Source organism: Lissotriton vulgaris, chromosome 4_1, assembly GCF_964263255.1.
Source record: "Lissotriton vulgaris chromosome 4_1, aLisVul1.2, whole genome shotgun sequence".
Classification (NCBI taxonomy): Eukaryota; Metazoa; Chordata; class Amphibia; order Caudata; family Salamandridae; genus Lissotriton; species Lissotriton vulgaris.
The window spans coordinates 314,176,219-314,191,063 of record NC_141691.1 but is presented as its reverse complement, the minus strand read 5'-3'; the positions used below and the strand labels follow the sequence as shown (position 1 = coordinate 314,191,063).

General features: G+C 45.9%; 1 protein-coding gene across 5 annotated transcripts in view; it reads left to right on the top strand.

Annotated features, from left to right (window-relative positions):
- ATP11C (ATPase phospholipid transporting 11C (ATP11C blood group)) overlaps positions 1–14,845 on the top strand; it is an 828,266-nt gene that overhangs the window by 576,575 nt on the left and 236,846 nt on the right. For all 5 annotated transcript variants that reach the window (XM_086918646.1, XM_086918644.1, XM_086918645.1 and 2 more), the window contains exons 14-15: positions 1,554–1,711; positions 10,051–10,122. In XM_086918646.1, coding sequence (XP_086774772.1) covers positions 1,554–1,711; positions 10,051–10,122 — 230 coding nt within the window. The remainder of the gene's footprint in view (positions 1–1,553; positions 1,712–10,050; positions 10,123–14,845) is intronic.

The window sequence follows — 14,845 nt, the reverse complement described above, 5'->3', positions numbered from 1 at the left end:
CGACTAGTGCATGCCTTTGCAATGTCCACTGCTTATTTCTGCAAATTGTCACTGTTTGTTCTGTACACTCACCAGTGCTTGTTTGCATTCATTAGTGTTTGTTTTGCCTTTTCAATGCTTATTTTGTCTTTTCAATGCTTGTTCTTGCCTCACACTGGGGATGCCTGACTTCAAGATGGCCGCCCATGCACTTCACAGGGGTGTCCTTCCCAACCGCCTGACTCAAAGATGGCCGCCGCACAGGAGTTCTCATCACCCACGAGGTTTCATTCACTTTCTGGCTCACTCGGTCTCACAAGACACTCACCGAGTATCTCTCTTCTGGACAACAGGACTTGCACGGCCCCAGCTCCGAATTCCAGGCCACTTTCACCCTCAGGTAGGCCAGGGATGAGCTCCGGCTTCTTCTTTCCGCCGCGTGCCATTTCTCACGCATCGGGGGTGAGACCCGATGGCGGCAAAGTTGGCGCTTTTCTTTTGGCGCTTCCGTTGGCTTCGCTCGCCTCACCAGACGCTTCTCCCTCCTGCAGGGCACTCCAGGAAGGCTGGGGTGGGCTCCCAGTTCCTTCTTTCTTGGCCCAGCTTCCGTGATGCACTCCCGATTTTCTTTTGGTGCGAATGATCGCGTCTGACACCGGAGCGGCAGCGCTTCTCTTACGCTGCTCCGGAGGGGCTCTACACGATCTCCTGGTCGTGGAGCGAATCCTCCAACGCTGGCCTCGAACTGTAGGCGGCGGCGGCTTCGGGGCACAGACGTCGCGATAGCGACCACGTCTTGCTGGTGCCCGGGACAGGGCAGCTCTCGCTCTTGCTCTTCAGCAGGAATGGCAGGTCACCTGGATCCCACCCTCGTCGCCAGTTGTCGTGTCGTGGCAGCAATGATGACAGACAAATGTATACGTTTGTAAGAGCTTTATTCTATGCTTCTTATCATGTCCCTGTCCCTACTCTAACTGCCCCTTTCCTGTTACTGCCCCTCCTCTTCCTCCAACCCCGAAACTCCTCCCATCCCAACTACTAGACCGTATACAACATTACATGTACCTGACCACAAATTTAAAAAAGTAAGGACAAAATATGATCTAAAAAAATTCAAATCTTAACTAATTTTGAACACAATAATAACCAAATATTTCAGAACAGTGTGAATGTCTAACAAAAGAAGATTCAAAAGATGTGGAGTATCTGAAATAATGTACCCTTTGCCCTGGCAAAGCCGGCAGTTCTCAAAATGACAGGCTTTGTGACCACAGAAAGCTACGTCACAATCTCCAAAAGTTATTTTGTGTGTCAGAAAAGTAAAAAAATGGTCACAAACTTTGACGCATTACAGACACCCCACTTTGGTGGGTAACTGGCCTGCGCAGGAAGGTGTCCCACAGCTATAAGTGGTGATGAGCAGGTGAGACATGAGTTCTTTTCTAAATGTCTGTATTAATTGGAGGTCCTCGTCTTGCTTACTCCTTGTGTTACAGTCTTCATCCTCTGTATGTGAAGTGATGATGCAGCAAAAAGAAGGTGCTTGATTCTGTGTTTTTTACTCTTATTTTTAGGAAAAGGAGGAGCTGTTTTTGCGTGCCTTGTGTTTGTGCCACACTGTTCGAATTAAAGAGCACGATCAGACTGATGGGCGGCCCTTCTCGTCGGAGCGGAAATATTCCTACATTTCATCTTCCCCTGATGAAATTGCATTGGTGACAGGAGCTCAAAAGTAAGTTCGTCATTGAGCTTCAGTTGAAGAATGTTTCACGTCTTAGAAATATTCTATTTTGAGATATTTTGTTATACCTAGGACACGTGACTTTATCAACATATGTGTATTTATTTAATCTTAAATTTCATTTTTTGATTTCTATATCGCAATGTGCTTCAATATTGCAGCTTCTGAGCATCTGGAACACAGAGTGACTGCAAACTGCTAGAACGGGGATGCGCGTGTGTGGTTAGGGGGCAAATCTGACCATTGGGGGGTACAGGATCTATACAGATGTGTGGGCATAGAGTTATATCAAAAATGCCCACAATTGTGCTGTCTTGATTGACTCTTTTCATGAAAGTTGCAGCTTCTCAACTCACACACACACACACACACTTAACCATACACACTCACCTACAAGCATGCATACAACATAAAATAAAAATTCTTACTTTAGCTGTCAGATGATGTTCCAGCTAATTGTTCTCCATTTTCTTATTACACTAATAGTGAATATTAATATTCACTATTTGTGTAGTAAACATTTGACAGAAAACCATGAAAATGGAGCTCCAAACGACTTTCATCAGGGTGAGCTGCTTCGGTGTTCCAGGCACTGATTTTGCCCCATTTGAGGCCAGGAGTCTCAACGGGAGTGTCAAGGGGTAGCAAGGGGCAAGGCAGGAGTCGCATCTGCGACCCCTAGCAATCCCTCAATGACGTCTGTGGTAGCTCGCGCAGCAAGGGTAGTTCATCCTGCATTTGGATCAGGACCGGGGAGTGGGGGCTTCACGAAGTGGCCGAGAGTAAGGAGCCTAGAAAGAATGAAGTCACTCTAGTGCTCAGGCCGCTAATTAGAGAATGCACCCACGTGTCCAACTCTCTTGACTCTTGCGTGGTCACTGCTTATTTTCACCAGTAAAAGATGTCTTCCGAGCTGGTAAAGCAATATGTTCTAGTGCAGATGTGATTGGACAACTTTATGGAGGGTCTTAAAATTCATTTTATGTCCAGTAATGATGAGGGGCACAAGAGCGCTGGGATGGCGGGAACACATACGAGAGCCAATTCCCTGGCCCTACTTTGTGGCTGGCATTGGTTGTTTGGAACAGCCCTGTAGCTGTCATATATGCATTTGCTGAGAGGGTCCTTTGACTCCTGCCCACGAGTATAGAAGTGAGTCCATTACAGACCCTCTGCCCATGAATGTCGTTTAGGGGTCACCAGGAGTAGCAGCTGTGACCCCTGACATAGACAAGTGAAAAAGAATTTAGAAGGCGTCCCGAGGAGCAGGTGTGTGGAGACGCCGAGGTTTTGGCGTAGCAGGCTGCTCCCTTCTCGTTCCTGGGTTTTCGTTTTCGGCGTTTCTGCCGCGTAGCTGGCTGCCGGCAGGGCCGGCTCTAGGCTCATGGTGGCCCTGGGCAGGGAGCGTAGGTAGGGGGCCTGGAAGAGGGGGTCCGGGAGGGGCGGAGCGCGCAGGCCAGTAAAGAGGGGAGGGGGTCAGGGAGTTTAGAAGTGGAACAGAGCCGGAGGCCGCCAAATCCCTGCCAGGGGCCACCACGCAAATATGTATCCATCCTCAGAGGATTAATATATTAAGGATATATATTGGTGTGGTGGCCCCTGGGGTTTGGTGGCCCTGTGCAGGTGCACAGCTTGCACATGCCTAGAGCCGGCCCTGCTGCCGGTTTTTGACTGCAGGGGAGAGTTGAGGGCTCGTGCTCCTCGCTGGTATCGGCAGTTCCGGTGGCATCAGCGATTTTGTTGCTGCTCCGGCTCTCCCTCCTGTTTGGTTTCTGCGGGTCCCGGTAATTTGAGTGGCGGCTTGGTACCGCAGATGGACTTAATTTCCTTTGCTGTTTTGCTGGCTTGTGGGCTCCGGGTCTGCTATTTTCAGTGTGGACTTGACTGGACCAGGCTGTCTCACAGAATGCTGAAGAAGTATTAGCATAAAAGCATGGACATGTGAGTACGACGGGGGGAGTCTGCTTGTAATTGGTGGTGAATTAAAATGTATTCAGGAGGGAGAGCTGGGCAAGCAATATAATTTTGGTATAGTGCCTTTTTGGTGCTTGAGACTGCTGGCTAAGGACTTATAAAGGAAAAACATAAATATAAAATCTTCTGGAACTATATAGGAGACGGATGCGCTGTCAAACTTAGGCGGAGTACTGTTCGATATCTTGCCAGAAGGAGCCCACTCCCATCGTTGTGCAACCAGGGATTGCTGTGTTGTTCACTGCATTGAGCCCCCCCACCAGCTGCCTCCTTCCCGCGGACTGCCGGGGCACCACAAACCCCAGAAGGCAGTGCGGCCGCGCAGGATTTGCCGCAAGAAAAAGACCTGCCTCACACTTTAAAATCATCAGTGAGCCACCGCGGGCGGGCCCGTCCGCGCCCGTCAGAGGCTGGGCTGGGCCACTCCCTTAACATCTTGCCACTTTCCTCTGGAACTGTTTCATATTTAAAGGTACTTTAAAACAACTTCATCTTGGACAATTGATTTAATTATTCCATAACTTTTGTAGTAGGACTGTTAATCCCAATAATTTAATTTTGTTCTTAGACTTTTCTGAATATTGTGGGGCAGAAGTATTAAGCATAGTGCATTGTGGGACCTACTAACACAATTGTATCAATGAGCGATAAGGGCAAAATGTCTAAGCCTGCTTCCTCTCGCCCCATGACTAGGTACCAGGCTGCCACGGTACAACCTCTCCCAAGCCTTACTGCCATTAATAAGATGCTACAGAACACGATTGGGGTTGTGGCATCTGCAATAGAGAATACGGAGAGGCGATTATCTATTACTCCGGCTATCCCCCCTCTCTAGTCTGTTGGGGATTTTTCTGCTGTTACTGTTAATCCCCATGACTTTAGTTCTTCTCTTATGTGCTCTTTTGCAGAGTTGCACTGTGTACAAATTGCACATGATGTAATTGACATCCCAGAGGTTTCTAACTCCCCTCCACATTCTGTAGCTAGAAAAGCTCCTAAACCCCGTTTGAGAAGTAAGAAAAGCAAAAATAAAATACTAGCTAAAAGATTCACAACTCCACCTGATGGTGCGCAGGTTGCTGCTGGTCCTCCTCTGCACAATCTGGGAACTCCTGTTTGGGTCACACACCTTTTATCTGATTTTGACGCTCATATTGAACAGATCATTGGCTCTTATTTCAAACCATTGACATCTAGGCTTGATAGTTTGATCTCCACGATTAATAACTCAGGCCTAGGGAGACCTCAGCCGATCAGTCCATCAGGGAACCCTATCACTGTTAAGCCCATTCTTATTTCCAACCCTAAAATTCCACCAGTCGGCAAAAATATACCAGCTGTACTGGCTCAGGTAACTGCAAATTCTACCCCTGACTCTGTTTTACCTCCGCCTAGGGCTGGAATAGTAGATGTTGGAAAAACCACAGTGCCGAGGGGGTCCACTGAAAAAAGATCAGACTCATCGAACCGCCAACACCGAGCTAGAAGAAATAGTTCAGAGGAGGGGACTCTACCAGTTTTGCCCACCCTTGATCTTCCCCCAGAGTCCTTACCATAGGTTGTGGTCCTTGTTGGGGTCCCCCCATTAAGTCGGGGAAAAAGTGAGGACCACTTCGAATTCCAAAAACAAATGCATACAATGGCTTAACTCAAACAGGCCTCTCCCTTCTAATGCTTCAGGCGAAATCTTGTGTGTAAGAAGGGTAGACTGGATTGGGACTGGGCCTAAAACTATCGCGGGAAACTGTGTTGTGATTAATTTTAGGAGCACCCGTGCAGTAGAATATATCTGCAGCAGGTCGCCATCTTGGTCAAACACCCAAATTTTCTCTCTGCACCTATCATATTTTTACCCCACCCCCCATCGGAGATTTAGACAGAATAGAGGTATGCGACAGGAGGAGGGCCAGAACATTTTACCATCAAAAACTCAACAGGGAATAACATCTTGGGAGGTCAGCCAGCCGTATTCCCCCTTACTTTCACAATTCCCACAAAGAAATAGGTACAGCATGTTGGAACAGGTTGATTGACGCCCTGTGTGGCAGAGTTCCTTACCCCAAATATGTAGCAGTCTGAGTATGTTAACAGGGTTATCGGTGGGTAATGGTGACAGTAGTACCCCTCAGAAGCTAACAAGTATTAGCGCAGATAGTACAGAGCTAAACCCTTGTAGGAGGAATGGGAATAAGGGAGTTACAACAGCTGTCCCAGTAATGAACCAGAAGGTGATACAATTGCTCTCTTGGAACATTGCTGGGCTACAAAAAAAATTGGTCATACCAGATTGGAATAACTTCATCGACAAATTTGACATCTGCATGTTCCAAGAGACATGGAGCATGCTTCCTGTATACAAATCTGGGTATTCTACTTTTTACACCCCCGTAACAAGTTCTGGTATGGGTAGACCAGCAGGGGGCCTCCATGTTTGGATCAAGATTGCATTAAACTGGGACATCACCGTCCACAAATCATTGACTGAGGACATTTTACATCTTTCAATCCAAGGGCAAGATAAGGACAGCAAGATAGACCTATATAATGTTTATGCAAGAGGGGTTGCTGGGGCCCAAATGTCCAATACAATAGCAGCTCTAGAGTTAGAAATAGCTAACAGTCCCCCGCTTTCTAAAAAACCATCGTAGGAGGTGATTTTAATTGCAACTTTGAACCTCTAAGTAGGGAAGATTTCCTGGGAATAGAGGAAGAAGACACCAGATGGTCCATACCGGCCTTGACGTTAGCACCTATTACAAAATGGTCCCCGAGGGCAATTCAGATCAATGCCCTGACCCTGGAACATAACCTGAGAGCGCTAAATGGCAGGACAAGCTCTGATCCAGACGGGGCAAATACCTTTAATAGGCTTAATGGGCTGTCACAAATAGACTACATTTTACTGGACATCAACCTGTGGCAAGATTTAATTGATATGGAGGTAATACCGTCCCAGGATAGTGATCATAAACCCTTGTGCATGAAGTTAAGGTGGGTAACAAAAAGGAAAACAGAACCAAAGCCCCTTTAATGCAAACCAAGGAGGTTGTTCCTTTCAATTCCAACCGCCGGCTGAAATGGGATAAGGTTCAATCCCAGGAAGGGAACCTAAGTAAGATTAGTGAGCACTTAGCAGAGACGATTGTAGACCTAGAGCAACTTGCAGCTGTAACAGAAAGTTCTCAGGGCCTTTCCTTCCCTTTAGTTTATAAAAATGCAATAGAGAAAGTGGGCCAATATTTCATTATACAGGGTAGTAGTGGAAGATAGAACCAGACTCCGGTAAAATCAAGTAACCCCTGGTGTACGGCTCACTGTAGGGGCAAAAGGAAGGCGCTAACTGCAGCCTTGCTCAAAAAGAATCCTTCACTAGTTAGAGCGGCCAGGAAGGAATATGCTAGGTCATTAGTGCTAGCTAAACGCGAATGGGAAGAACAACATTGGCAGGATCTTAAATCTGCATCCCAAAGGAAGAACTCCTCCCTATTCTGGGATTTAATCAATAAAGCCAGAAGAGGGAGAACGGAACTCATCACTAATCACATAACTGAACAATAATGGCACTCACATTTTTATGATCTGCATTGTGGCGCAGTCGAACCATGCCCCCCACCTCTAGTACTTGATAGTGATGGCAGAGTACTTATGGTTCTCAAAGACCCCTTTTCCATCACCGAGGTAAAAATGGCTATTAAACATCTGACGGCAGGCCCTGATGGGCGGCAGGCCCTGATGGGCTTCCTAAACGACCCTGCAACCTGGGCAAACCTCATCTCCCTAATAATGAACCTGATCTCAAGGGGCCACCTGGTTCCGGATTCTTGGAAACGGGCGGATGTGGTAACAGTGTACAAAAAGGGGGCTAGAGATGACCCTTCCAACTACAGACCTATCAGTATGATAGACGTGGTCCAGAAGGTGATTGGCAGGGTCATTATCTCTAGGGTAGGGTCTTGGATAGAAGAGGAGAACATCCTTTCCCATTTTCAAGCGGGATTTAGGCAGAAGGTGGGCACGACGGACCAGTTCTTCCTATTCTTTGCTATTTATTGGAAGGCCGTGACCATCGGGAAGGGCAGCCTGTATTTGGCGTTTATAGATCTTAAAAAAGCCTTTGATCTAGTGCCACGCTCTAGATTATGTAATGTATTACAAAAGATGGGCCTCCCCATCACTCTTCTTGTATTTATTAAGACATTACACGAGGGGAATTATGCAAGGATTAGATGGGGTACTCAGGGCCAGCTGACGGAGAGGGTGGCCATGAGGAGAGTAGTCCGCCAGGGATGTGTAATGGCGCCGACTCTGTTCTCCCTCTTTGTGAATGGGGTGGTGGACCATCCGAGGGAGGACCCAGTTGACGCCCCATCCCTGGCGGGGGAAAAAACACCTACCCTGCTCTTTGCGGACGACACCCTCCTGATCTCTAAAACCCCCTCTGGCCTTCAAAAGCTGGTGGATCGCTTTAGCTCGTTTTGTGAGGATAGAGGTCTTACTATCAACATTACCAAGACAAAGCTTATGGCCATCACACCTTCAAAAAGATTTAAGAATAATGTCTCCCTTAATGGTACCCCATTGGAGTTGGTAGACTAATTCGACTATTTGGGGGTAAGGGTTAATAGTCGGATGAATTGAAAGGACCATATGGCCAAAATGCTTTTAAATCACAAACGAGTTTCAAGAGCGATCCTACGGGAACAGCGAGAGTCTATGAGCAAACCTGTAGCCCCGGCTCTCGCTGTGTATGAAGGTCAAGCACTGCCCTCGGCAGTCTTTGGATCCGAGTTGTGGGGGTTCGAGAATACAACCGACCTAGTGAGATCAGAAAATAAGTTCCTGAGAGATTTGGTGTCACTCCACATCTCTACTCCGGTAAAACCCTTACGACAAGATATGGGTAGGCGTTCATTGAAAGACATAGTTTGTCTGCGCCCCTTACTCTTCTGGGTACGTCTTAGAAGGACCCCAGAACTTTCAAACTATGCGGCTGTTTTGGATGAACTAATCTCACTCAACTCGGGCAACAAGATTAAGTATCTGAGTAACCTTAGATAGCTCGTTGCAAAACTAGGTTTAAATGAAATATGGGCTAGCCAAACACCACCCCCAAAGCAAGTAATGAAGAAACTATATTGGGACTGGGTACAGGAGGAGGACATGTGTAGAGGCAAATGGTGTATCCTAGCAGAGCGGTTCCTAGAGTTCAAACCCGTAAGGAAACTCGAACCGTTCCTTGACTTGATACAAAAACCCCTGGACAGATCACTCTATTTAAAATTAAGGTTCGGGACCCTCCCGGTGAATGAAATTACTGCAGGGTGGAAAAAGTCAAGTTCTCCAGCAAAATCTTGCCCTGGGTGTGCAGCCACTAAGGAGTCTGTGGCTTATCTCCTTTTTGCATGTCTCGCATATAGGGGTGCACGAAAGACATGGTTAAAACCAATATGTAAGGAGCTGGGCCTTAGGTGTCATAAGATGGCCTTGCAGGGTTTTTCCACTGATACGTCTTCCCTAGTTATGGTCTATGGGGTAGCAAAATTCCTGGGCAGTGCCTGGCAGACTCGCCTGTGAAGGATAAAGAAAACCCCCATAGATGATTTTATATGGATTTATGGTACGCTGCGTTTATGTGATTATGTATTTCTGCTTTTATTGTGTATACTATTTTTAAAGTAATATTTTTGTAATTTTAATGCACAGTTGTATGTAAGAATGGATTGGTGTTTTTTTTTTTTACTGTAAAGGATGTTTATACTTTTATGATAAAATGTTATTGAATAAAGTACATACAACAACAAAAAGAACAGATAAGGGAGTATGAGAGGAGGGAGAAAGGTGAAATAGAGCATAAAAAGAGACAGAACAGGAAGGAAAGATGAACAGTGAGAGAGAGAAAAACATGTATTATAAGGAGATCAGCGAAAGACACATTTAAGATAGAGAGGAGGGGTAAACAAGAGTCAACAACAGTTGAGTAAGATGTGGCAGATAATAGAAAAGTTAGACAGATCCCAAACAGCTAAGGGAAGGGTGACAGCGTGTCGAAAGTCATATGACATCACTTCCTGTGATGTCATTGGGGTCAAACATGTGATGTCACTTCCGCTACCTCTGACATTTTGGTGAATCGACGCCCATGGCTCTGCCTTGGGATTCGTTTGTGCTGGGGGAGTTTTCCATAGGATGATCAATCATGGGAGGGGATAGACCATGTGGAACCCCTTTCATTAGCTAGTCACCAGGGATGCGGGACCTAAAGAAAAATAGACATGACATTTTGTTTTTGTAAAACTTTTTATAGTTTAATGATCAAGTGAACCTGAAATGTTTTGTCTGATCTTTTTCCTGCACAGATATGGTTTTACATATTTGGGACTCGAGAATGAGTACATGAAAATACAAAATCAAAAACAAGAAACTGAAATGTAAGTAATGGCAACTACCAATCTTGCATTTAAAGAATGGTGTTATTACATATGTAATCTATCTTATTTGTAAAACGGTTTTATGGCATTGCAGTGCTCTTAACCCAGTAATATCTGGGTAAATGTGGAAGCTGATTCACATAAAATAATCAGGTAAAGAAATAGTCTGCAAAGAACGGCTAATTTAATTCATATCGGTACCAAAGGGGATGATGGGTGGAGCGTTTGAGCAAATCAAACACTCACCCCCCCCCCCCCCCCCAGTCAACTAATCTGGCTTTAATCCATCATCATTCTTTAGCTCACTCTACCACCCTAGTTCAGACATGACCATATGCAAATCAGTCTGGCCCTGTGCCTCATGGGAACAGTCCAGCCTGAACTGCCAAGCCATGTCTTCCCTGGACCGGAAACTAGCATCCTGGGACCTGTTTCGGGGTCATAACCCTCATCAGCCAGGCTAGCTTGAATCCAGTGGCAAAGTGAGCAAGGGACCCACATCTGGGCATACCCCGCCAATTTAAGGCGAACAAAGCGATACCAAAGGGGATAATGGACGGAGCGTTTGAGCAAATCAAACACTCACCCCCAGTCAACTGATCTGGGTTTAATCCATCATCATTCTTTAGCTCACTCCACCACCCCAGTTCAGACAATGGCCATATGCAAATCAGTCTGACCCTGTGCCTCATGGGAACAGTCCAGCCCAAACATCCCCTTTTGTATTGCTAATTTCATTCATATGGCAGATAACTGATAAGGCTGGCTTAGTGCCCTCTAACTCAGCTGTGAAGATGATGTACTTTCGTTGGGATGTACACATCTCTCTCTCTATTAAAAAAAGCTTAGTGTTCGTTATTGGCTGATGAAAATATTGCCTCGACCCTCCTGTGACCCTGAAACTAACCTTTCAGTTGATTTTAAAAATGATTTTAGTTTGTTTATAGTGCTTTTAACTCCCAGTTTACAACTATATTTATTTAGATGACGGTATATAATGATATACATCCTGTTCTAGTATAGATTCATAGAACTGTAAACACATGCTAATGTGGACCCAACTTCCTAGGACAAAGATTGCATTCAGTAATGGGCGTGGCTTGATGTTCAGAAGCATGTTCTACGTTTTCGTGTCTTCATTGTATATGGGTTGGCTGCTCTTCCCCCAGTGGACGAGGTTGTTCTGCCAGTGGGGACCTATATCCATCCCATTATGCAGTGCCAGGGAGTCGCTTGCCAAATGTTCCGTCAGCAGTAGAAACTGTTCACAAGGGACACTTCCAACCACCATAACAATCACACAGCGCCATCCAAGAGGTTTCCACACAACACTCCCATGTAGCGTCAGGCAGAGCAAGCATTGGCAAAACCAATAAGTCTTTCTTGCATTTTCAATGACAACTCATACCTATAGTGCCTTTTGGTACATGCTTTGTAGCACCCCCAGAATAACCATGCTGGAGTTCTTATGGTGAATGTAAAATAAAGATGCCTTTAAATTATTTTTTCATCTTGTTACATCTGCTATGCTTCAAAAGTCGGAGGTCGGAAGTCAAATGTCAGACATTGTCTTTTGAAAAATTGCTCATTCTTTTAACACCAAGATTGGTCTTAACTTTCTCTGACTGCAAGGTGAGAGGATTTTTTCAAGTCAACTATGTGATAATCTTGCTGGGGCACAGGGAGTCTAAAAGGAAAGGGTGTAGGATATCACACACAAAAAGGTAAATACCTGTAAATAAACTGCTCAAATATTTCAGAATATATTAATAGTTGGGAAATGACAAATAAAATACACGTTTTGTAAATCTGAAATGAGATGGAAACAAAGATTTTAAAGGGATTAAAACAAATCACGTGCTGATACGCAAATGATAAATATTTTTAGAAACTATTTCCACACATTATTTTTTGTGCGCTATGTCATTTTTGTTATATTTATCTATGTCTCCTTTCCCTGTGGCTCACATGGTGTCACTGCCAGAATCCTCAGTGACATCATGGAATGTTGGGTGCTCAGCCTGTGTGTCATCTGGCAGTTGGCGCAGGCAGGCTGAGTGGCCAGGAGGTCACTCCTGGTGGGGTTTTACCTTTCCATCTTAATAACTTGACCTGCAACTCAACTTGAATAAAGATAACCTATTTATACTCCTGGCTCATGGACTTTTATTTACAACATTTTTGGCGACATTTTTGGCGAGACAGAAGAGCCAACAGCGTGCAGAAACCTAAACTTTACAAAACTGAAGAATCTGCAGGCAGACTGAGTGGCCAGGAGGTCACTCCTGGTGGGGTTTTACCTTTCCATCTTAATAACTTGACCTGCAACTCAACTTGAATAAAGATAACCTATTTATACTCCTGGCTCATGGACTTCTATTTACAACAGTTTTATCCGCAAACCTGTATGTCTGTGCAAATTTAGTATCCATTTCAATGGAAAGTGTACTTGCTGTCTGTAAATGACAGTGTGCAACCACAGCATTCTTGAGTAATAAATTTACGACAGTGTGCTCCAAAATGCACCACTTGCTTCATACTACACCCTTACCACTGTCTTGCTGCATACATTTGCTGCATGTGTCCTTTGTGCAATTCTTGGATTTTTCACAATCCCTATGACTTCAGTGACGTAACATTGATGACAGCACGTTCACTTTGAAAATTGTTCCAGCACCACTGAAGACCGTAATGAGAAATGCCACCTGGATCCTGAATAAATGTTAACGCATAACTTTGACTGGGCATATGGATTGTGGACTACCATGAGGGCTCAGCAGTTGCAGTGCTTGCTGGGCTCAGTGCCTAAAACATGACCCATTTTAGATGATAAAAGAAAATGCCCTTGAGCACTGTTTAGGGTAGTTGCGACTGTATGCTGGCGTTCGGTGGTGGATGAAGGTGGCTCCGTGGGAGCAGCGGGCCCCATGCTGTTGTCCAAGGAGCACCGTCTGCCACTTCTGTAACAGCAGCCTTTGGTGCCACAGCTGACGATGACTGCCTCGTAGGAGCAGATGCTACCTAGGCCCCAGTGGTAAAGGGTTGTCGGTGTGCTACCAAATGGCTATGGTGTGGGAATTATGGACTAACCTAGAGCATGAGTTCTGGGAATGCGTACCCCTGTGTGTGGAAGAAAGGGCCATGTTTCTGGATCGGCTTAAGGCGCTGCTAGCGGGTATGCTGCTCTGGCAGCTCTCCCAGTTACTTTGGTACATGTGTTGTGCCAGCCCCTGGGACTGAAAGTCTCAGAAAGCAGAACTAACGCACAGCATGCGTAAAGGCCGAGAAGCATGCAGCGGTTTAGGGTGCGTGAGGTGTGGCTCTGCTAGAACTCTGTGTTCATATGTCTCCCTCCCTACACGCCACCCTCCACTGAACCTCACAGGTCAGTGCAAGCTCCATTGAAGGCGATGTACAGTGACACATGTGAGCGTGGACAACTTGAAAGAGCATGAATGGGCCGGGCATTGGAACTTATGGGAGGGGTTGGGATTTGGGCCGCAATCTGGCAGCTTCCCCCACCCACTCCCGTACATGGTGCAGCGATGGGCAGTCCTTGGAGTGTGATTGGCAGAAGATAATTCCTAACTGACTGACTGCTGTTTGGACTGCACCCCTCAGGCTTTCGCTATCATGCCTTTCCAGTGCAAAATGTGCACACATGTGAGAAATGATGTGTGCTGTGTCCACATTCCACTTGTTTTTGGAAGTAGGACTGTTTCTATTTCTATTTCTATTTCAACTTGTATAGCGCGTTATCACCCGAAGGTCTCTAAGCGCTTGTACAGGAGAAAGAGAAACCGCCTCTACAGAAACAGCTGATGACTTTACAGCCCTCCCCATGCTTCCCGGAAAAGAATGGTTTTTAACATTCGACGGAAAGACAATAAGTTGGGCTCCTTGCGCAGAATCGTTGGTAATTATTCCACGCTACAGGAAGTAAAGCGGAAAAAGCACGCCCTCCCACGGTGGATAGGCGAAAGCGTGGATTATTCAGGAGAGTGGCATCAGAGGACCGCAGCACCCTACCCGGGACATAACTACATCATGGACTCTAAATGGAGACAATACTAAAAAATGCTAATATCTGCGATATGCTGTGGGGTGAGCCAGAAATTCGAGGGCAAGCCAATGGCTGTCTGGGGTGAGCCTAGGCAAGTCAATGAGACTTTGAAAATTTTCAATAGATGTGGCTTTAAAATGCTAACATATAAGCATGCCGAAGTCCACATTTGCGTGTGTTTGTGTTTGCATTCATGATCAAAGGCTAGGAGAAGGAAGCAGTAGCGTGCAGGTAGCCGCAGGAAGGCAGTGGTGGGAGGATGGCATTGGCGAGCAGTTGTCCAAAGCATACTAGTAGGCAAGTAGTTGAAGAGTGGAGGTGAGCTGAGCAGAATTTAGGAGGGTAGTGATGAGCAGATGATCGGAGGGTAGGGATGAGCAAGTGTTAGGTGGGCGCCAGTGATGAGTAGATGGTAACTAGTTGTGAGAAGGGTAGTAGTGCTGGGCAGGTGTGGCAGGGCACTATAAAGAGATGGTAGAAGGGTATGGGCGAACTGTGCTTTTGGTAGAGTGATAGTGATGAACAGATCTTACAATAGTAGACGTGAGCAAGTGTTAGTCTTGTAGACTTGGTTGGCATGATGGTAGGAGCTTTTATGTAAGCATGAGGTAGGCTTGTAGCAAGCAGGTACGAGGGCACTGATAAGCAAGCCATGTCAGG